Source organism: Boleophthalmus pectinirostris, unplaced genomic scaffold (genome assembly GCF_026225935.1).
Source record: "Boleophthalmus pectinirostris isolate CB_2022bp ecotype Guang Dong unplaced genomic scaffold, ASM2622593v1 HiC_scaffold_2, whole genome shotgun sequence".
In the NCBI taxonomy this organism is placed as follows: Eukaryota; Metazoa; Chordata; class Actinopteri; order Gobiiformes; family Gobiidae; genus Boleophthalmus; species Boleophthalmus pectinirostris.
In genome coordinates, this window is record NW_026571152.1 from 9794924 (window position 1) to 9817004 (window position 22081).

Consider the following 22081-nt stretch of genomic DNA (forward strand, 5'->3'; position numbering starts at 1 on the left):
GTAACTTAAAGTAATGCAATAGTAATGTAATGCCTTACATTTTAAATGCAGTAATATTGTAATGTAACAAATTACTTTGAAATGACAGTAATAAGTAATAAATAACACATTACAGTTTTAAAGTAACTTGCCCAACAGTGCTGAGGAAGATGAATCAAAGATGGCTTTGTGTTGTTTTCAATGGTCTCTGCTCATTGGCACGAAATGCCAAAAAAAGGTCTTCTGAATACTGCTCTAGCAGAAACATGTACATCTGATTGTTGAGTGCGGGGTTCTACCTACAGGTGCCCAGGCTCATGCTCTCCTCTCTGTTCTGGCTCCCCTCTCTGGTCTACCTCCAAGCTCCTTACCTCCCTGATACTTTTAATGCATCACAGCCAACTTTTTAATGCACCACAAGTCGCCCATGGATGAGTGTGGGTTCGTGAGTGTGAATGTGTGCCTGAGTGTTTGTGCTTGTGTGCATGTGGATGTGCATGTATGTTCCTGTGCAGGCAGGTGCGTGCATGCCATAGACAGTATATATATATATATGGACATAGCTAACTCGCTAGCCGCCACGTGCCAAATAGGAAGTTTGCCAGGAGGCTCTTTCGGCTCCTTCTGACCCTAGCTCCAGTTGACTCACATTAGGATTTTGTCATCCTTCTCTCTGTAACTGCTGCAGTGAGCCTCATCATTTTGGTCTTAAAATGTTCTTATTAACCCGTGACACATGATCCTGATTTTTTTTTTCAGCTATTTTGTCAGTCAAAAAATCCTATTCATAACATAGAGCCTGGCTCCAGATTCGCCCCTGTAACCGTGAGCATTGCAAGCCTCATTTGAGCGGCGCTGAACCTTATAGGTTACCTCACACTCGCTTAATCCATTTCTTTTATACAGCCTATGGTGCATGGGCGGTTGCGTGCAGGGCTCTGGTGGTGCCGTGGAGGACGTGGGCATGGATCAGCCTGCTCCATACTTGAGTGGAGATCTGCGGCAAAGCTCCATTTAATACTTAATTTACTTTCAATACCCACATTAACAAGTCAGCAGTAAAGCATCCGAATATTATAATGTCCACACTGTCACCAGCCCCTATCACCTTTGTACTTATTGTCCTATTGATCTTAATGTTTGTCTTGTATCTTGGTTCCTATATTCTGTAATGTATATACAATGCAAATAAAATTATATACATATAAAAAAAACAAAAAAAAAACATCATTAGTATCATAAACATCATAAACATCATTAGTAGAGCGTGGTGTGACAGAGTACAGCACTGATCAGTTCTCTGCAGTGGCCTCATTACACTCCTCCTCCTCCTCCCCACGCTCCGTCACCTCCACCAACAGACCCCATCTCTCACAGTTATGCTCCTGGCCTGCGCTCCCCTGCACCTGCTCCACCTCTCAACCTGCTCCCAAGTTTTGTTTTTCTCTTTTCGGAAAGTTAAGACCACCTCTCCAGCTGCGAACGCTTAAACCAGAGTCCAGATCTGAGCCTCCGCCTAACGAGGATCTGAGGAGGTCTCTGCAGGAACCATGAATCCCACAGAGCACTGCAGCAGAGAAGAGTGGCAGTCGTAACTCAGTAAGGAAAGGAGACGAGAGATCTGTACTGTGTCTGAGTATATTGAGTTGTACACAGTTATATTACCTGGAACGGCTCTCACTGAGATCAGGGAAAAGTGGAACATCGCATTTTGAATCTGATTGGTGGAAGCATCACCTCAGAGGAACAAGCTGAAAAATCAAACTTTTGTTACATCCAGTTGAAAGAAAAGCAGACATCTTTCCCTCCACAAATGCACGATGAGCTTCCTTCTGCGTGTTTTTCACAAAATAAATATTCTGATCAAATAGTCGGAAGTACATCTGTGGGCGTCCAAATATTCAGGAACGTGAGGAGTAAATTTAACACAGCAAAACACACCTTTTACGTGAAAGAGGAGTGAGAAGTGAAAGAGGAGGAGTGAGGCAGGAGTGTGAGAAGAGTGAGGAGTGGGAGAGGATGAGTGAAGAGCGAGATGAGTGAGCAATGAGTAAGAGATGAGTGAGGGAGAAATGGGAAAGGAGGAGCGAGAAAAGAGGAATGAGAGATGAGTGAGTGAAAGGGGACAGTAGTGAGAAAGGAGTGGAGGAGAAAGAAGTGAGAGAATAATGAGCGAGGAGTACGAGAGAGAAGATTGAGTGAAGAGTGATTAAGGAATGGGAAAGGAGTGAGAAAGAAGTGAATGAGTGAGTGAAGAGTGAAAGAGAGGACTGAGTGAAGAGTGAGAGGAGTGAGAGAAGAGTAGGAGACGAGGAAGAAGAATAGGAGTGAATGAAGAGTGAGAGAGGAGTGACAGAAGAGTGAGAGGGGAATGGGAAAGGAGTGACAGATGAGTGAGTGAGTGAGTGAGTGACGAGTGAGAGGAGTGAGAGAAGAATGAGAGAGGAGTGAGTGAAGAGAGAGAGAGGAATGGGAAAGGGGTGAGTGAAGAGTGAGAGGAATGAGAGAAGAATGAGAGAAGAGGGAGAGAAGAGTGAGAGAGAGGAGTGAGTGAAGAGTAAGAGAGAGAGGAGTGAGAGAAGAATGAGAGAGGAGTGAGTGAAGAGTGAGAGAGAGAGGAGTAAGAGAAGAATGAGAGAAGTGTGAGTGAAGAGTAAGAGAGAGGAGTGAGTGGAGTGAGAGAGAGAAGAATGAGAGAGGAGTGAGTGAAGTGTGAGAGAGGAATGGGAAAGGAGGTGAGTGAAGAGTAACAGAGAGGAGTGAGTGAAGAGTGAGAGAGGAATGGGAAAGGAGTGAGAGGGGGTGAGTGAAGAGTAACAGAGAGGAGTGAGTGAAGAATGAGAGAGGAGTGAGAGAAGAATGAGAGAGGAGTGAGTGAAGATTAAGAGAGGAGTGAGTGAAGAGTGAGAGAGAGAGATGAGTGAAGAATGAGAGAGGAGTGAGTGAAGAGTGAGAGAGAGGAGTGAGTGAAGAATGAGTGAGTGAAGAGTGAGAGAGAGGAGTGAGTGAAGAGTGAGAGAGAGGAGTGAGTGAAGAGTGAGAGAGAGGAGTGAGTGAAGAGTGAGAGAGAGAGAGGAGTGAGTGAAGAGTGAGAGAGAGGAGTGAGTGAAGAGTGAGAGCGCGAGGAGTGAGAGAAGAAAGAGAGGAGTGAGTGTAGAGTGGGAGGTAGAGAGAAGTGAGAGAAGAATGAGTAAAGAATGAGAGAAAGAAGTAAGAGAAGAATGAGGGAGGAGTGAGTGAGTGAAGAGTGAGAGAGAGAAGTGAGAGAAGACTGAGAGAGGAATGAGTGAAGAGTGGGAGAGTGGAGTGAGAGAAGAATAAGAGTAGTGAGTGAGAGGAGTAAAAGATTGAGGGAGGAGTGAAGTGTGGGAGAGAGAGAAGTGTGAGAATAATGAGCGAGGTGTGAGAGGGGAGTGAGTGAAGAGAGAGAGAGAGGAATGAGTGAAAGAAGAGTGAATAAAGAGTGAGGGAGGAATGAGAAAGGAGTGGGTGAGAGAGAAGTAAATGAATGAGTGAAAGAAGAGTGAGTAAAGAGTGAGAGAAGAGTGAGGGGGCGGGTCTGTCCTGAATGAGTCCAGTCCCTCATGTCCCCGTGTGTCCTCTGTGATTGTCTCTTTGGTTCATCTGCTTTGTCCTGAAACTTGACTCCGCTCTGGGGCGTCACAAAGACTCCTCACAGCTCTTACTTTTTTTGAAAATATTAAAAGAAATGTGAAATAAAACCCCGAAATCATGTTACTAGGAAAAATACCAATCAGTGTAACCCAAGATCAAATATATCTATACAGAATTTTGAGAATTACTGCACTAAAAATGACAACCAAAGAGCAGAAAAAAGACGTTGAAGAGGGGGTATTTTAATTCTTTGTTCAGATGTTAAAAAGTAGATAAAAACTATACAAGAAGTAAAAATTTATGAAAAAAATTCTTTCTTTTGAGCAGGTCAAATGTGGAACGCAGCGCCTGTTCATGTACGAGAACTTAACTCTGCAGCACTTTCTCAAACTCAAATACTGTATGTTTTTATATCACTGAAAAGCTGAGAAAAACATGCACCCTTTCCACCTCTAGAAAGTTTCATACTGTCACTTTAAATGCAGTGAGTAAATATGATGAGTACTACCACCTGTGTGTATTATCCAGACCGGTTTCTCTCATTTGAAAGCGTCTTTAGTGTCTGATCCTACAGGGACGTGGGCTTTCAGAGCACAGAATGGGACAGAGGGACAGAGGACAGTGGATCAGGTTTAAACTGTGTTAGTCACAGAGACAAGACTGTCCACGTTTACTACTGAAGAGGCTGAGTCATGAGAGAGAGAGTGTGACTAATCCACAGATCTGTGTGTGGAGTGATGCAGTGGGATTCATGACACAACACTCACATACTCTATGTGCTTAAAGGGCCCCAGGTAAGATCTGATGTGGAGGGCCCATGAAGATATCCACATTTCCTACAAAAATACCCTACGTTCTTAAATCAGTTGGCTTTGTGCACTACGAATCTGTGTATCATTCGTTCATTTGTTTTTCAATATAAAACCAAAAATAAGAAAACGAAAAAACAATTTTCTTCATTATTTGTCTCCAAAACCAAAATGAAAAAAACAGATAACGATTTGTTTTTTCAGTTTTCGGTTTTATGTTTAAATGATTAATGGAAAAAACAGATAACGGCCGTTTCCTGTTTCTGTGACTTAAACTGAGATGCCAGACTTTTGCGCCGCATATGGACTGAACCAAGACTAAACTAAGACTAAACCAGGTCTAAACCAGGACTAAACTGTTTTCAGTCCTGGTCTGGTCCCAGTCTGGTCCCAGTCTCAGTCCCAGTCTGGTCCTGGTCTGGTCCCGATCTGGTCCCGGTCTCAGTCTCTGTCTGGTTCCAGTCTCAGTCCTGGTCCTGGTCCCTGTTTCACTCCTGGTCTGAGTTCTGGTATGGTCCCGGTCTAAGTCCTAGTCCTGGTCCTGGACTCAGTCCTTGTTCCGGTCCTGGTCTAAGTCCTGGTCTCAGTCCCGGGCTGGTTCTGGTCTGGTCCTGGACCTGCTTCAGTTCGTTATGTGGCGCAAAAGTCCGGTGTAGCAGTGAGATGCTATAAGATGTTGAATAATCATCAATCAACAAATAATCATCTTGACTAGGGGTGGGCGATATCTCGATATTTTTAATATATCGAGATTTTTAAAAAACTCGATATGAATTCTGACATATCGTATATATCGATATAATGCTTATATTCACTTTTGATTTCGCCGCTTTGCTTGTTTGTCTTCTCTGTCGTCGCCCGCACGCCCTCGCCTCCCTGATTTGTTCGCTCGTGTCTCCTTCACTCCTCACTATCGCCATGAACGCCGAAAGTTGCTGCCAGTGAAAAGCTTCTAGCGCCACGAAACTTTTCCACCATTTACAAACAAAATCATCAGGAGCACATCCTCATATTCCACCGAGTCATGTCCTTTAGTCCAAAAGAAGTTGAACCGCAAGAGCTGCACGTGGAGTGCGCTGTTTATGCAAATTAGCCATGCGCTTTTTAAGTTTCGTTTCTGTAAAACATAAACAAGTCTGCGCAAAGCTGCAAAAAAAATAAATAAATAACATAAAATAAAATAATTAACACTATAATCTCAAACGGGCTGATGTGGCTCTTGAGTCGTTATGCTATATATCTTGTAAAGTTTAGCAATGTAAATTCTATTTATGCAGAAGATTTTAATGAATAATCTGTTGCAGTGTCACCTGTACAGAAGTGTTTGGAAACGTTGGGTTTGATCTGCAGTGGATTGTGAGATTAAACCTCAGAGCTCCTTACTGCTGGATAATAACATGGATCTGTTAAAATAAGGAACATCCTGAGCTTCTTCTGTTAAAGGAGCTCATGGTTCTGGTTATGGTCTGGATAACAGAGTTAATGCAAAGATGAGCTTGAGTTGAGTTGTTTTATTTATGAATGAAACAAAGGAAATATGTTTTATTTCTTTTATTTGACAGTTAAATTATTATTTATGTAATTAGGGTTTTTTGTAATCTTAAATGTTCCTATATGAACTGCCGACCTCTTACACTTTAATTTTTTAAAAAAGACCTTGTGGAATTTGGCATATTTGTTTTTGCAGTTTTCCGTTTTAGGGGATTATTTTTTCCGGTACAGATATCGAGATATATATCGTATATCGAGATATAGCAAAATATATCGAGATATATTTTTTGATCCATATCGCCCAGCCCTAATCTTGACTACACATTTCATTATGTTATGTTAGTTTTAATAAAAGTTAGCATTAGTACTGACATCGACACAAAGACGTCCCTTTGTAAAAACAGAAGTGTCCTCCAGTGAAGTTTTCTCCTAATTTGTAAAGTGTTTAACATGTGTTACGTCCCCTTTGCTAGGGGAGAAAGGGAAGTAACAAGAAAACCAGGATGTTAAGGTTTAACTAAAAATTGTGCATTTATTATTTACAGTGTAAGGGAAGACAAACAAAAAAACAGGCAATTAAGGTGAAAAATAAATAGGAGTTAAACAAAATAATCTAATAAACTAAAGAGCCCTAACTAAATACAAGGTACCAAATCTACTCAAGATGTACTGCGAACAAAAACAAAGGTGTCTCACGAACTAAACGAGGCAAAAGCCGGCAATATAACACAAAGAGACAACCCAACATCAAACAAAAGTGGCGAGCTGGCCGCAGTGATCCAGCCGCCTCGAGCAGGCGGAAGATGGTCCCTTTTCAATCCCCCGCTATCACAGGTGTCATCCACGGATTGGTGGAAGCGCAGGGATGAAGGGCCAATCGCTGACGCGCTGCGACGCCAGCCTCCGTCCCACGTCGGGTACTCCCGCGCATCCGGGTCCAGGGCTCGCGGACCGGGAGCATCATGCGCAGACAAAAGCAATTAAAGAAGAACGGGAGTACTTTAAACAAATATCACAGGGCCGGGGCCCGTAACAACATGTTGTCAGTGACACCCACCAGCAGCTCTCTGTTCACTCTCTGATCTGTTTGATTTTGTGATTTGCAACTAAAACCTCATAGGGATGACATTAGAGCAGAAATGGTCACACACTGTATCTCTGAGCAGAAGGCACCAGCTGCTGTTGAGCACAGAGCCTATTCCAGGCAAACTGTTAAACTGTTAACGGCTGCTACATGATCCTGGTCTTTTTATTTCACTGTTTTTTCCATTACTCAATTCCCATTGCTAATATGAAACGCAAATTTGCCTTTATAACTGGCCTCAGTGAGCTTCATTTGACTGAAGCCGCACACTGTGGGTGACGTCACACTCCCTTAGTCCACTTCTCTACACAGTCTATGATTATAATAGGTCTATATCAGTGAAATAAGTAGAACATACGGTGTATTTGTGTATTTGAACCTTCTCACAGTCTCTAATATTTGATGTTGTTGTGTTTTTCAGTACGTGGACTTGAACTCGTCTCGTAACCTGCTGATCCTCGGCTTCTCCACCTTCAGCGGTCTGGTGCTGCCCACATGGTTCCACTCCAACCCCGGCATCATCGACACAGGTACCGAACCAGGACTGAATCAGGACTAAACTGGAACTGAACCGGGACTGAACCAGGACTAAACCAGGACTGAACCAGGACTGAACCAGGACTGGACAGGGACTAAACCGAGACTAAACCGGGACTGAATCTTGACTGAACCGGAACTAAACCTGGACTGAACCAGACTGAACCAGGACTGAACCAGGACTGAACCAGGACTGAAACCAGGACTGAACCAGGACTAAACCAGGGTTGAACTAGGACTGAACCGGAACTAAACCGGGACTGAACAGGGACTAAACCAGGACTTTGATTGAACCGCAACTAAACCAGGACTGAACCAGGTTTGAACCAGGATTGAACTAGGACTGAACCGGGACTAAACCGGGATTAAACCAGAACTAAACCGGGACTGAACCGGGATTAAACCGGGACTGAACAGGGAATAAACTGGGACTAAACTGGGACTAAACCAGGACTAAACCTTGACTGAACCGGAACTAAACCAGGACTGAACCAGGATTTAACCGGGACTAAACCAAGATTGAACTAGGACTGAACCAGGAACTAAACCAGGACTAAACCAGGAATGAACCAGGATTAAACTAGGACTGAACCGAGAGTAAACCAGGACTGAACCAGGATTAAACCAGGACTGAACCAGGACTGAAACCGGGACTACACCAGGACTAAAACAAGGACTGAACCAGGACTGAACCGGGACTGAAATTGGGACTACACCAGGACTAAAAGTAGGACTGAACCAGGACTAAACCAGGACAGAACAGAGACAAAACACAGACTGAACTGAGACTGAACCAGAAGTAAACCAGGACTAAACTAGGACTGAACCAGGACTGAACTGGGACTGAACCAGGATTACAGCAGGACTTTATAATTTGATGAAGATAGTACACAGTGGTCTCATTTTGACCCTAAAAGCTACTTACACAAAATGTCTGGGGGCAGGACAAAATCGACTAAACAAAAAGTAGGTACAGCCTCTAAATACCTGATGTTTAAGCAGCTCTTGAGGTCAGAATAAGTCCACTGTGTACAATCTGCATTCAATTAGAAAGCATTGTCCGATAATCACGAAGTGCACGTTACCTTACTAGTTGTTAGCATTCTCGTGACCCAGAGCTGGACTGGAACAAAAAAAAAAAAACAGCCTTGGCATTTTTGTCTTAGACCGGCCCCTCATAAATAGTAGAGCATGACCGACTAATTTATGTACGTGTTCTCAGGGAATGCTCAGGTAAATCGTAAATAGTAAACAAACTGTGTAAATCATTACTCATACTTTAACCTCTTGGGTTCTTTTTAAAGACAATGCAGTAAAGTGTGTTTACCTTGTTGACATGTTTCGGCTGCTGCTGCAAGCCATCTTCAGAAGTGTCCTGAGATGAGAAGATGGCTTGCAGCTAGCAGCCGAAACATGTCAACAAGGTAAACACACTTTACTGCATTGTCTTTAAAAAGAACCCAAGAAGTTAAAGTATATAAGAAGACAAAATGAACATCTTTTGCTCATTACTCATACTACTAATAATAACTAGTAGAATTATAATTGTTTAGATCTGGTTCAGACCTGGTTTAGACTTGGTTTAGACCTGGTTTAGACCTGGATTTCACCTGGTTTAGACCTAGTTTAGACCTGGATTAGATCTGGTTTAGACCTGGTTTAGATCTGGATAAACCTGGTTTAGACCTGGTTTAGATCTGGTTTAGACCTGGTTTAGACCTGGTTTAGATCTGGTTCAGATCTGGTTTAGACCTGGTTTAGATCTGGTTTAGATCTGGTTTAGACCTGGTTTAGACCTGGTTTAGATCTGGTTCAGATCTGGTTTAGACCTGGTTTAGATCTGGTTTAGACCTGGTTTAGACCTGGTTTAGACCTGGGTCAGATCTGGTTTAGACCTGGTTTAGATCTGGTTTAGATCTGGTTTAGACCTGGTTTAGACCTGGTTTAGATCTGGTTTAGACCTGGTTTAGATCTGGTTTAGATCTGGTTTAGATCTGGTTTAGATCTGGTTTAGACCTGGTTTTAGACCTGGTTTAGACCTGGTTTAGACCTGGTTTTAGATCTGGTTTAGATCTGGTTTAGACCTGGTTTAGACCTGGTTTAGACCTGGTTTAGATCTGGTTTAGATCTGGTTTAGACCTGGTTTAGATCTGGTTTAGATCTGGTTTTAGATCTGGTTTAGATCTGGTTTAGACCTGGTTTAGACCTGGTTTAGACTAGACCTGGTTTAGATCTGGTTTAGACCTGGTTTAGACCTGGTTTAGACCTCTGGTTTAGATCTGGTTCCTGGTTTAGACCTGGTTTAGACCTGGTTTAGACCTGGTTTAGAAGATCTGGTTTAGATCTTTTAGATCTGGTTTAGACCTGGTTTAGACCTGGTTTAGATCTGGTTTAGATCTGGTTCAGACCTGGTTCAGACCTGGTTTAGATCTGGTTTAGATTTGGTTTAGACCTGGTTTAGACCTGGTTTAGATCTGGTTTAGACCTGGTTTAGATCTGGTTTAGACCTGGTTTAGATCTGGTTTAGACCTGGTTTCAGACCTGGTTTAGATCTGGTTTAGATTTGGTTTAGACTGGTTTAGGGTTTAGACCTGGTTTAGATCTGGTTCAGACCTGGTTCAGATCTAGTTTAGACCTGGTTCAGACCTGGTTTAGACCTGATTCAGATCTGGTTTAGTCCTGGTTTAGACCTGGTTTAGATCTGGTTCAGACCTGGTTCAGATCTAGTTTAGACCTGGTTCAGACCTGGTTTAGACCTGATTCAGATCTGGTTTAGTCCTGGTTTAGACCTGGTTTAGATCTGGTTCAGACCTGGTTCAGATCTAGTTTAGACCTGGTTCAGACCTGGTTTAGACCTGATTCAGATCTGGTTTAGACCTGGTTTAGACCTGGTTTAGATCTGGTTTAGTCCTGGCTCAGACCTAATATAGACCTGATTCAGTCCTAGTTTAGACCTGATTCAGATCTAGTTTAGACCTGGTTCAGACCTGGTTTAGACCTGATTCAGATCTGGTTTAGTCCTGGTTTAGATATGGTTCAGACCTAATTTAGACCTGATTCAGTCCTGGTTTAGACCTGGTTCAGACCTGATTTAGACCTACAGACATCCGGGGGCTGAAAGAGCTCCATGAAAGAGCTTAGTTGATCCGACGGTAGAGGACTGCACTCCTGTGGGACCCGACGCAAAACTGTGTGGAGCAGGATACATTTTGAAAGCTCATTGCGGGCGCACGGGAGCAGGACTGCACAATGCGGGAGAAGGCGGGTGGGATGATAAACTGCAGTTCCACAAACTAAATACGAGTGTAAAGTAAAATATACAAATGATTAACGTAGGCCTATCATACATAATCTGTGCTGGATATTTTATTTGGCATTAATAAAAACTTGCAGATGTGGCCTAATCTCATGCAAATTTTAGACAATTTCTTTCCTCTTCTCCGTGTTTGATAGAGCTTAAGAAAGTGAATATCGCCATCTTGCGGGATTTGTGGGCGGGAGCCGAACAAAATATCGCAGATGCGGGCGGGAGCGGGAATGAAAATTACAATTCTTTGCGGGTGCGGTTGAGACTGCACAATGCGGGTGCGGGTGGGAGCAGGACAGAAAATTCTGTCTGTAAATGCTTTACAGCTCCTCTAGCCCACTTTCCCGGGCCATGGGATCAGCTGCCAGTGACACACAGAGGTCCCTCAAGGCGATTCTGACCGAGGGCGGTCCCTTCCCTGCCGTGTTGACAGTATCACTCTGATCTAATCTAACGTTACTACCTGTTTACCTGCTGTGCCTGTGCTGCACCTCCCTGGTCACTCTGTCCCTCGGGTTCTCTGTCAATAATCTCTGACTGCTCCTCTCCCTGTCCACTGCTGCGGTCTTCACTTTCAACAACCTGAGCTGCAGAAGACATGGAGACTACAGCAGCCCCTCCAGAGAACATGTTTGTTATTTTCGCACATTTCGCAGCGAAATTCTTCAATCAGTTAGCCCGCAACTTCTTTCTCCATGTTTCCTCGCTCAACACTATGAAACTGGCGTGGATCAGTGCAGGGGGTAAGGGGTGGGGCCACTTTCATAGGCTACTATATCCTGATTGGTTTAGTCCACTGTCTATATTGAAGATGGACCAATGGGCCACTCCCTCTAAATTGTAGGCCTGTCTCTAAAAGAAAAAACAAACAACAAAGGCCCATCAGCCCACAGGGAAAATGCCCGGTATGCCCGATTACCAGTCCAGGCCTGCTGTGACCCCGAAATTCCACTGTAGTCTCTAAAAGTTGCGGAGAATGCTTGTAAACTCATGTTCAGAATGCCTAAAATAAGTGATGAATAACTTTGGACCACTGCAAAATATGCCAGAAATAGTTTTTCACATGTTTGAAGGTAGGGTGATCAGAATTTCAAAATAAAAACTGGGACATCCCCATTTTTTTGGTGGTTGGTAATAATAAAATTGTGAAACAAGTGCGTAATTAAGTCAGTATAAGAGTCAGTATAGTCACATTTTCTTTGTGGTTCTTGTTCATTTTTTGTATTTTACCTAAACAAATGACAGTTTATGCCTCTCTTTACTGCTGGCAGGGAACAAATTGGTCAAAAATAGGGACACCTGGGGCATTTCTTGTATAAAACTGGGACAAATCACTAGTTTTGGAGAAATCTGCTGGGACAGGGGAGCCTGATTCCTCAGCCAATTTCACTTCGTAGAAAACGCCTGACCTCGCAGAGATAGAATTTGTTCACTTGACAGTAAGCAGGTACTTTTTTTTTCATTTAACCAATCACTGCTATTTGGTCGTGACGTATGTAATGTGCCGCTAACGGTGCTAACTGGTATATTATATCAAATCCTGTAGGAAGAAGGGCAATAACGTCTTTCCTCTTGATAAAATTCACCAAACATTCTCTCTGTTCCGGCTTTAAATCCTCGATCTCAGGAATCGTTGCACACACTTAGAATGTCTGGCTCTTCGCTGATTGGCTGGTGCACGAACTCGCACTTCCGGGGTTTTTGCGAACCATCTAATGTATTCTGATTCCTGAACTAGTCCCTGGAGAGAAGTGAAATTGAGCGGAGGCACTAGGTGGCACTGACCTGGCTAGGGACAGGGGACACAGGGCTCAAAACTGGGACTGTCCCGGGTAAATAGGGACGTCTAGACACCCTATTAAATCCCATATTATGTCAAATTTTGTCATGTTATAATGTTGTTACCTGAACTGTGTTTTGTTTCATTCACACATGCTCCAGTAATCTTTATTATTTGTCCACATCTCCAAAGCTCAAAATGCTCTGCTCCACCTTGTGATGTCATGAAGGTGTGTGGAGTTTAAAAATCTTCCTGTATTACTACATGACATCACAAAGTGGAACAGAGTGTTTTCAGTTTGAGAGAAGAACTCAGCCTAAATATGCAGGCTTATGTGTTAAACTTGTGTGAATGAAACAAAACACAAGTCCAGGTCTGTTTGTGATGAGGAAACATTAGGACATAGATCAGAAAATAGTTTAATATGGGCCCTTTAAGAGAGAAAAAGTTAGGTACAGTGCCTTTAAGTCAGAGGTTAAACAAGGTTGACAGGTGCACTCTGGCCCTTGGCGCAGGAGCTCAGGCAGGGACAGTGCCAACCTAAGCCTCTAATGCCATGCTCCCAGATGGCAGCACGCGATAGTCCTCAGTCCAGATTTAGTCCGGACCAGGATATTATAAACCCCACGGTGACCGAAGCACTGACGCGGGATTTAAACCAGGATTTCACAGCAGGGGGCGGGGCAGGTGTGAGAGAGTAGGGGGCGCTGGTGATGCTGTGAAGTGGCTTAGTCAAGTGAATATAATAACTTCAACTTTGAACTTTATTATTGTCACAGAGGGAAACTGTTGTGCAGCAGAGTCATGACAGTGACAGTGGACATACAGTACAATTCAGTAATACACTGAACCACAGCTTAAGCTTTGCTCAACTATACAGACATACATTCTCTTAAAAATAGGCAAAAAAAATTCACCATGACTGATCCACACTGCAAAAAACAATATTTAGGTAAGGTAAAAAGGCTTAAATCAAAAACATTTTACTTTATTCAGTAGTAGATTAAACTTGACGAGTAAAATTATCTACCAATGGAACAAGTGTTTTTTTCTTAATTCAAGCAACATTTTGTTTTGTTTTTTAAGTGCAAAGAGTTGTTTTTCTTATCTTAAGATAAGCAAACATGTATTTTCACATTTTAAGTACAAAAGTCTTGTTCCACTGGTAGATAATTTTTCTCATCAAGTGAAATTTACTCAAATCATGATAAAACTTTCCTATTGTCTTAACATCTGTCTATACACCTATAATCTTAACATCACAGGATTTAAGTTTTTGCTGTGCAAACTATAAGAGAGCATCCATCCTCTTTATGGCTTCAGAAATAAAGGAAGTCCGAGCTCTCTTAAGTTCTGATTCATTCATTCTCAGATGCCGCCCTGAAAGAAGGAGGTCAAACTCCTCACAGAGCGGGTGGTCAGGACTCTCCATTATCTGCTGGGTCTTGCAAATCACCCTTCTTTTGTAGGTGTCCTGCAGCTGGGACTGCTGTAGCCTACAATTTTACCTGCCACTTTGATCAGCTGAACCGGACAATTTCTGCTAGACCAGGGGTCGGCAACCTTAAATACTCAAAGAGCCATTTGGAGAGTTTCCCACACAAAAGAATTACACCCGGACCCACAAAGCCCTTTTGACATCTAAAATGAGGATAACAGTGCCTATCTTTTTTTTTTTTTTTTTTTTTTTTTACCTGTTTGCTCTATATAAAAAACTATAGTGTGTTGCATTTATGAAATCAATGAAATGCTACAGACAATATTTGTCTATACACACACACACATATATATATATATATATATATATATATATATATATATATATATATATATATATACGGTCTATGGTATGATTTGCAGATGTATAATTTCTGAAAGTCTAACATGAACCATCTCCAACGCCCAGCCTCTGTCACAGAAAGAACTCTCATATTCCACTGAGTCTTGTTCTTTAGTCTGACAGAAGCTGAACCTCATCAGCGCACAAAGAGCGAGCTGTTTTTTGTTCAGTGCTTATAGTTTATGTAGATTAAGCCATGTGGTTTTAAATTTCGTTTCTGTAAAACTTAAACAAATGTGTGCAAAGCTGCATTAAACACATTATTACTCAATGTCTGTTTGAGTAATAAAAATCCAAACTTAAATTATCCACCTGCAGTGAACCAAAAACACCGCCTGTTTTGTGTTCCAGCATCATTCTCAGTCTCATCAACCGTGAAAGCAAATGAATCTGCCCACGTAGCATTAAATGTTCTGTTTTCTTCAGAAGCTTTTCGTGTCTTGGATTTATTCATAATTTATTGACCATGGATCGAAAAGCTTAATAGATCATGCTGCTGCTGGAGGTGCCAGTAAGTCCGGGTTGCCAGATCTGTAATGGGTGTCGCACATTGGCAACATTTACATATATTTTGAGCGACAAAAATATTAAAAATGTTTTATTTGAACGTTACAAGATTATCATTATCTACAAATTTAGGATTACATTTAAAAATGAACAAACTAAAATTGTAATTAAATACTCATTATTTATTTTCCAAAGTCAGAGGGAGCCACAACAGAAGGATAAATGTCATAGACATAGAAAGAGTATTGAACCGACAGACAATACAAAATTCAAGAATAGATTCAATAAAACTCTGATTAAAAAAGGGTCATAAGAACATTACTGATGTTAAAAGAATTCATCTTTCTTGTCTTTGCTGCACTTTCTTGCAGACGGCATCAGTGTTCAATTCAAAGCGTAGGGCACTGACAGTAATTGTCCCTAGATATTTATATTCAGAAACCTCCAATTTAAAAGTCCTATATTGCACAAAATGGACTTTTGTGAGCTTGAAGCAATGTTACAATGTTGTTACCTCCTCAAAAACAGACCTGGAGCTGTGTTTTGTTTCATTCACACGTTTGAGTAACACGTTTATTAGTCTGTCTACATCTCCAAAGCTCAAGATGTTTTGTTCCACCTTGTGATGTCATGAAGGTGTAGTGTTCAAGTTAACAGCTCCTTTTACCTTTTGTTCAGTAGAGATTTGCAATTCCATGGCTGAAACTATCAATCAATCAACTTTATTAATCCCAAAGGACGATTCAGTTCGCACATCTCTGGTCGTGCACAGTCCATAAATAAATAAAATATAAAAGAAAATCAAAAACATACAACACATGCCATACATTCAACCCTCAGGGTTCAGGGACACAACAGCAAATTTACAAATGATCCAAATGAATAAAGTGAAGCTGTATGGAGTTTAAAAACACAGTGGAGCACTTCCTGTATTACCACTTGACTTCACAAATTGGAATAGAGTGTTTTCAGTTTGAGATAAGAACTCACTTAACCCAGCTCTCCCCCAGTGCGTGCGTTCACTGGTGTGTGAATGGGTGAGTGGTTCCTTGTTGTAAAGTGAGTTTTGAGTGTCTTGAAAAGTGGAAAAGCGCTATAGAAAAATATGACCGTTTACCTTTTATTTTTGGACTGATTTACTTTACTCTTGTCATTGTACTTCAGAGGTTTCAGTGTGTTTTCAGTTCTTAAGTATCGCTGTCTGCTGGGGGAGTGAATACATTGTTCTTAAAAGGTCAACTTCATCTGTGTAAATAAAAAAAACCCCACATTGATAGTTTTGCTTGAATAAAAGATGAAATTGAGCATGTTTTTGCTGTACTGCGGGCCATTCCAGGCTTTATGCAGTACAACTTGAACACTTTTTCTAATCTTGATGTGGTTCAGAATAAAGTCTAAATCCTCATAGTTTAAAAACAGAGGCTTTAGACCTTTGTTCTGCTCATTACACTGCACTGCTAACGTTAATGCTAATGTCGCTTGTGCTGCCAATAAATGTGTAATCCAAAAATGTAATCCAACTGTAATCCAATAAATCTGAGCAGAGTGCAGCCGCTCTCTGGACCTCTGGAACACCTCAAGCAGGAGTTACTCCACATCCAGGTTCACGTTTATACTGAATCTATATTTATTTAGCTGATCATTTACATATGGAAATATATGGATTCCTAAGTGTAATTTTGACTCTTTACACCAGAGGTCGGAGAACAGTTGGAGAACTTGATCCAAGAACTCACTGCATTGCAGAAACAGAAATCAGCATTTGAAGAATATTCATTATAGCTGCTCCCATCTGTATTAAATATTATTGGCCTGAAGAATGTTATGATGTCATCTAAAAACCCAGACGATTGTCTGGGAATACATACTTCAATATTTTATGCTGACATGTGAGTCTGGCCACTTGTGAATCTCCCCATTTTCAGACCGACATGATTGACAGGTGGATTAGCCAATCAGGGAAACACACACAAAAAATCACAAATCCGAAAAACTGTAATATTTCTGCAGAATCAGTGAGTGATGCACTAAACTCTGTTCATCCGAAGGTGAGATAAATTTCATTTAGTTTGTAAATTGGCACATTTACATGAGAGCTTTAATTCCGAATATTTTTTTTTTTAATTTGTAAATACGTTTGTGTCCCTGTCCCAATCAGAAGCCTCCCCAACCTCCAGATGTTGAGCAGAATTAAAGGTGATTTAACATGTTTTCCATGTAAACCTCAATTCGGAATTATTATTTTCATGTAAACTCGAAGGAGAATATTTTAATTCCACATTATTTAATTCAGAATAATAAACTCGGAATTAAAAAACATCATGTAAACATGGTCATTGATAGGTGTCCAGTGAACTCCTTCGTTCCACATGCCTCACTGACATAAACAAATCTGATTGGACGATCATATGTGAGTCTGATTTGAGGGCATGGGGACCACACTGATGTCTTTATGTATAAAAAATAGAGCGCTCAGTTTGTGTTTGTCAAGCAGCCAGCATGTCCCAAAAAGGACAAAATCTGTTCTTCATCAACCTACTTGCATTAAAAGAACAATCGTTTTACCCCTACACTGTTTTACAGTCATTGTCCTGCACCACAGTTGGAGAACCCCTGTGTTAGTCATGTGATCTGGGTCATGTGATCCGGGTCATGTGACTGTCGGAGCGTCGGGATAATCCCGGTTCAGATCCGAGCACAACTTGTCTGGTCTGGGTCTGTTTATAGATCAATCCTCTTCTGCCAGACTTAGTGCTACTCTCCTCACTCTGCACCTCTCTGCATCTCCAGACCAGAGACCAGACCACAGACCATAGACAAGACCAGACACCTGAGACTAGACCAGACCAGAGACCAGACCAGAGACCAGACCAGAGACCAGACCAGACACCACACCAGAGACAAGACCACAGACCAGACCAGAGACCAGATCCGCCACCTGAGACTAGACCGGACTAGAAACCAGCGACCAGACCAGGGATCAGAGACCAGACCAGAGACCAGGTATCAGAGACCAGACAAGGGATCAGGGACCAGACAAGAGACCAGACCAGGAATCAGAGACCAGACCAGGGATCACAGGCCAGACAAGAGACCAGATCAGACACAAGACCAGAGACTAGAGATCAGTGACCAGACCAAAGACCAGACCAGAGACAAGACCAGAAACCAGACAAGAGACCAGACCAGACACGAGACCTGAGACTAGAGATAGAGACCAGAGACTAGAAATCAGAGACCAGACCAGAGGCCAGACCAAAGACCAGACCAGAGACCAGACCAGAGAATAGGGACCAGACCAAAAACCAACTAGCGACCAGACCAGGGGACAGAGACCAGACCAGAAACCAAACCAAACACAAGAACAGACACCGGACTGGAGACTAGAGATCAGAGACCAGACCAGAGACCAGACCAAAGACTTGACCGGAGACCAGAGATTAAACCTCTTCTGCACTTTCATTAAGATAATAAAAGTGCATTGATTCAGCAGAGACTTCAGAGGACTCACTCAGGAGGAGGCCATAGTCCTGAGTCCACATCAAAGACCAGACCAGAGACCAGGGATCAAACCAGGACTTCAGAGAACTCACACAGGAGGAGACTAACAGGAGTAGGGATAAAATCTTCTGCCCCTCCATTACCCCCGGGCCATAGTCTGGGATCCAGGCCAGTCCAGGGGACCAGACCTGACACCAGACTAAACCTGAATAAACTCGGTCCAAACCAGGACTAAATCAGGACTTAACTAGGACTAAATCCAGTTCTTAACCAAGTCTTTAGGACTAAACCAAGACTAAACCCAGAACTAACCCAGGGCACTGAACCAGGACTAAGCTCCTCCCTGTGTGATGTTATTTGCTCATCTTTCTCTCCTTCATGTACAAACCCAACACTCCAAAACAATATTTTCTCCAAAACATTAAACAGGGCTGTAAATCCACTTCCTGCTCTCTAGAGGTCAGAGGTCAGGGTGAAGTTTGAGCCTTTAAAATGGCGCCGAAACACTAGCCGCGGCGGTAAATTTGGTGCGACAGGATAACAGCCGCGGCTCCCAGCAGTCTTGTGTTTTATCTGAGCTGCTTGGGCCTAATGTTCAACACATGTGAAGCACGTTTTTGAACAGCAAAAGGCTCCGGAAAGAAAACAACCCGGACAGCAACAGTTTAAATGGGGCACTGGGTGGTACGGAGGATCAGGTGGAGACTAAACGACCCACTGAGCCAACAACATGTTGATCAACACAAACTCAGCCTGAACAATTGGGGAACATATCATACTGTTATTTTTCTGACAAGTTTTGAGATTAGATTTGAGTATTTCAAAATTTTCATGTGATGTAATCAATATTCCCTGGTGGTGTGACTGTAGGTACAAAATCAGTTTAAATATTTGTTAGACTTTAATCTTTGTTTTAACACAATCTAACCATAAAGAACTGAGTGAGCTGGAGGTACAACAGGTGAAATGATTTGTCGAGTGTGTAATTAAGGAAAATTGTTATGCACTCGGCCCATTCATGACTTATTCATGACTCACTTATGAGTCAGTACCTGAGAAACATGGGTCAGTGCAACTGAAAAACTGTTTGTGTGTTTTTTCTGTATTTTGGCTAAACAAATGACTGTTATTTCCCTCTTTACTGTTGGCGGATATCAGATTGGTGAGCCTCACATGAGTCTCTCATTTGGGTTGCCAGTTTCAGTGCTGAAGTCCAGTTGGTTTAAGCCTAAAATGCCTTTCTGATCTGAATGGTGACTTCCTGAACCCCAGCACCTGCACCAGTCATGAGTCAGTGCTAGTGCAGCTTCTGCAGCTCAGTGAGGGAATCCTGCAGGTTCTGAGCACTAAAAAGAACATAAAAAAAGGTAGTAATAGTACATCCCTGCATGCACTCTACATCATTAGTAGTAACTCGGGCTGGGTATATGTATATATATATGTGTATATATATGTATAGCAGCCCACAATATCGATACTGTATTAGCAATTTAAACTCTCTATATATAAATATATATACTAGTTTTAGTAACAGTGGCTGGCTCAGTGGTTAGAGCAGTGCTCCCCTAATCCGAGGGTCGGAGAATTGATTCCTGCTCAGACCAAGTTCAGTTGTTGTGTTCACCCACATTGTCTAGTGGTGGTGTGTGTGTGAATGATTGGTGGTGATTGGAAGGACAAATTGGCAACCTCACTTCTGTCAGTCTGTACCAGGGCAGCTGTGGCTACAACAGCGTCTTTGCCTAGTACAGTGTGACTGAAGAAGAAGACAGTGTAGAGCTTTGAGGGGCTTAGACAAACCTGTAAAACATTTAGTCCATTATTTATCACATACACAAAGTAGCAGTAGCAGCAGTAGTAGTGATAGTAGTAGTAAAAGTAGCCTCATAACCATAGTAGAACATCTATAAAAGCTCCAGAGTCTAAATCTCAGTGACTTTATGAGAGGTTGTGTTTCATGCTAAAGTGAAAACACAGAGTACAAGAGGATAACCAGGCCCCCTGTCCGCAGAGGAATGTAGGTAGTAGAGCTTACCTACTTCACATATCTACTAGTATGTATGGTGACTGTCCAGGACGACATGACATATTTGCTTTAAAGGAGAACTATTGTGCAGAATCAACTTTTTAGAGCTTTTAATCGTGTTATAATGTCCCCCTTCTCACTGACCCTCTGAAGTAGTATTAAAGCAATTGTGGTAAAGTAACAGGTACTTTCAGGGTGAAAAATGCACATTATTTGACTAAGTTCAACTTGAATGAATCAAGTAACTTCAACAGTGACGTATTATTGAGTCCAGCTCCATTTTCCAGTCTGTTCCTGTCCTCCTTTTGTTCCCTCGCTGGTTTTCCTACAGCTGCCACTCATTCGCTGATCCCAGGACGACTCTATATCCTCCCTCTGTTCATCCAGTCTGTGCTTGATTACATCTGTTCCCCTTGTTTTGTTTCTTCCAAAATTTTTGTGTGTGGGGCCTTGGTAGATTTGACATGGAATGACCGAGCTCTATTATTTTATTGTCACACATGTTACGATGTGTTTTGACAGAAATTGTAAACAAGTAGGTGTATTAGTTTCAGTTAGTTAGTTTCTCCCTGCAGATATAAGGACGTGTCCACCAGCGTTCTGACCAGAACTGAAGAAGCAGCTTGGATGAGCTGTGAAACGTCTTCAGCCTAACTAACTTTTGTCCAGTGGACAAACTGAATTTTCTCCTCGCGATGTGTTTTGAAGTTAAGCTGAACAAAAGTTTTGCTACGCTTTTTCAAAGACTAATAAATATTCATATATTAGATTCACAGTCCACTTGAGTTTACATTTATATGATGACGGTCTGGACGGAAGATGCAACAGTGGCGTCGCGTCTTCACTTTTTATTCCGCGTTTAGATGAGCGTTTTCAAGAGTAAATCTGTGTGCATACGATGACGCAAAAGTGTGTGGAATTGGATTGGGTGTGCATGCCAGGTTTCTGTGTACTGTATATATGTGATGTAAAGTCTACGCAACGTGAGCAGATCTGACCAGAGTTTTGTGTTTTGGGCAGTGTAGACGGAAACGCTACGGCAGAGCATATTCAACTTTTCCACTCTGGAGGGTGGTTTCAGATTCTTGCGTTTTTAAGCCCCAAAACATGTCACCATCTAAACAAAAGACACTTCTCATAAAATACATTGTCGTTTTAACCTGCAAGCGTTCTCATGTAAACAGGCCCTTAGTCAGAGTTTTCAAAGCAATCGGTTTCCTAGATTTTTTTCAAGTAAGGTCTACTTATTAGATTTTACAGTGCACTGAGCATTTCATTTTCTTGCTCAGTGATGGCACACATGAAAAAAATGTCCAAATTATAATGATCCACATGTGTCATAGATTATGCATTATAGAAAACAGACAAAAAGCACATGTGTTAAAAGAATAGCTAATGGAAGCAAAGTATGATTTTAAAGCCAGTTGGGCATATCTTTATGACACTATTTTTTGATCTATGTCCCAATGTTGTTTCCTGATCACAAACACACCTGCAGTTGTGTTTTGTTAAATTCACTCATGTTTCACACACTTACACTGCACAAAAATATTGAAGGAACACTTTGAAAATACATCAGATTTCAATGTGAAAAATCTATATACA

The 22081-nt window shown here is 41.9% G+C and overlaps 1 protein-coding gene across 1 annotated transcript in view; it reads left to right on the plus strand.

The window, feature by feature from the left end:
• Positions 1–22081, plus strand: part of si:dkey-106n21.1 (solute carrier family 23 member 1) — a 101055-nt gene that overhangs the window by 73343 nt on the left and 5631 nt on the right. Inside the window, exon 10 of the mRNA XM_020919184.2 lies at positions 7400–7508. Within this exon, the coding sequence (XP_020774843.2) occupies positions 7400–7508 (109 nt within the window). The remainder of the gene's footprint in view (positions 1–7399; positions 7509–22081) is intronic.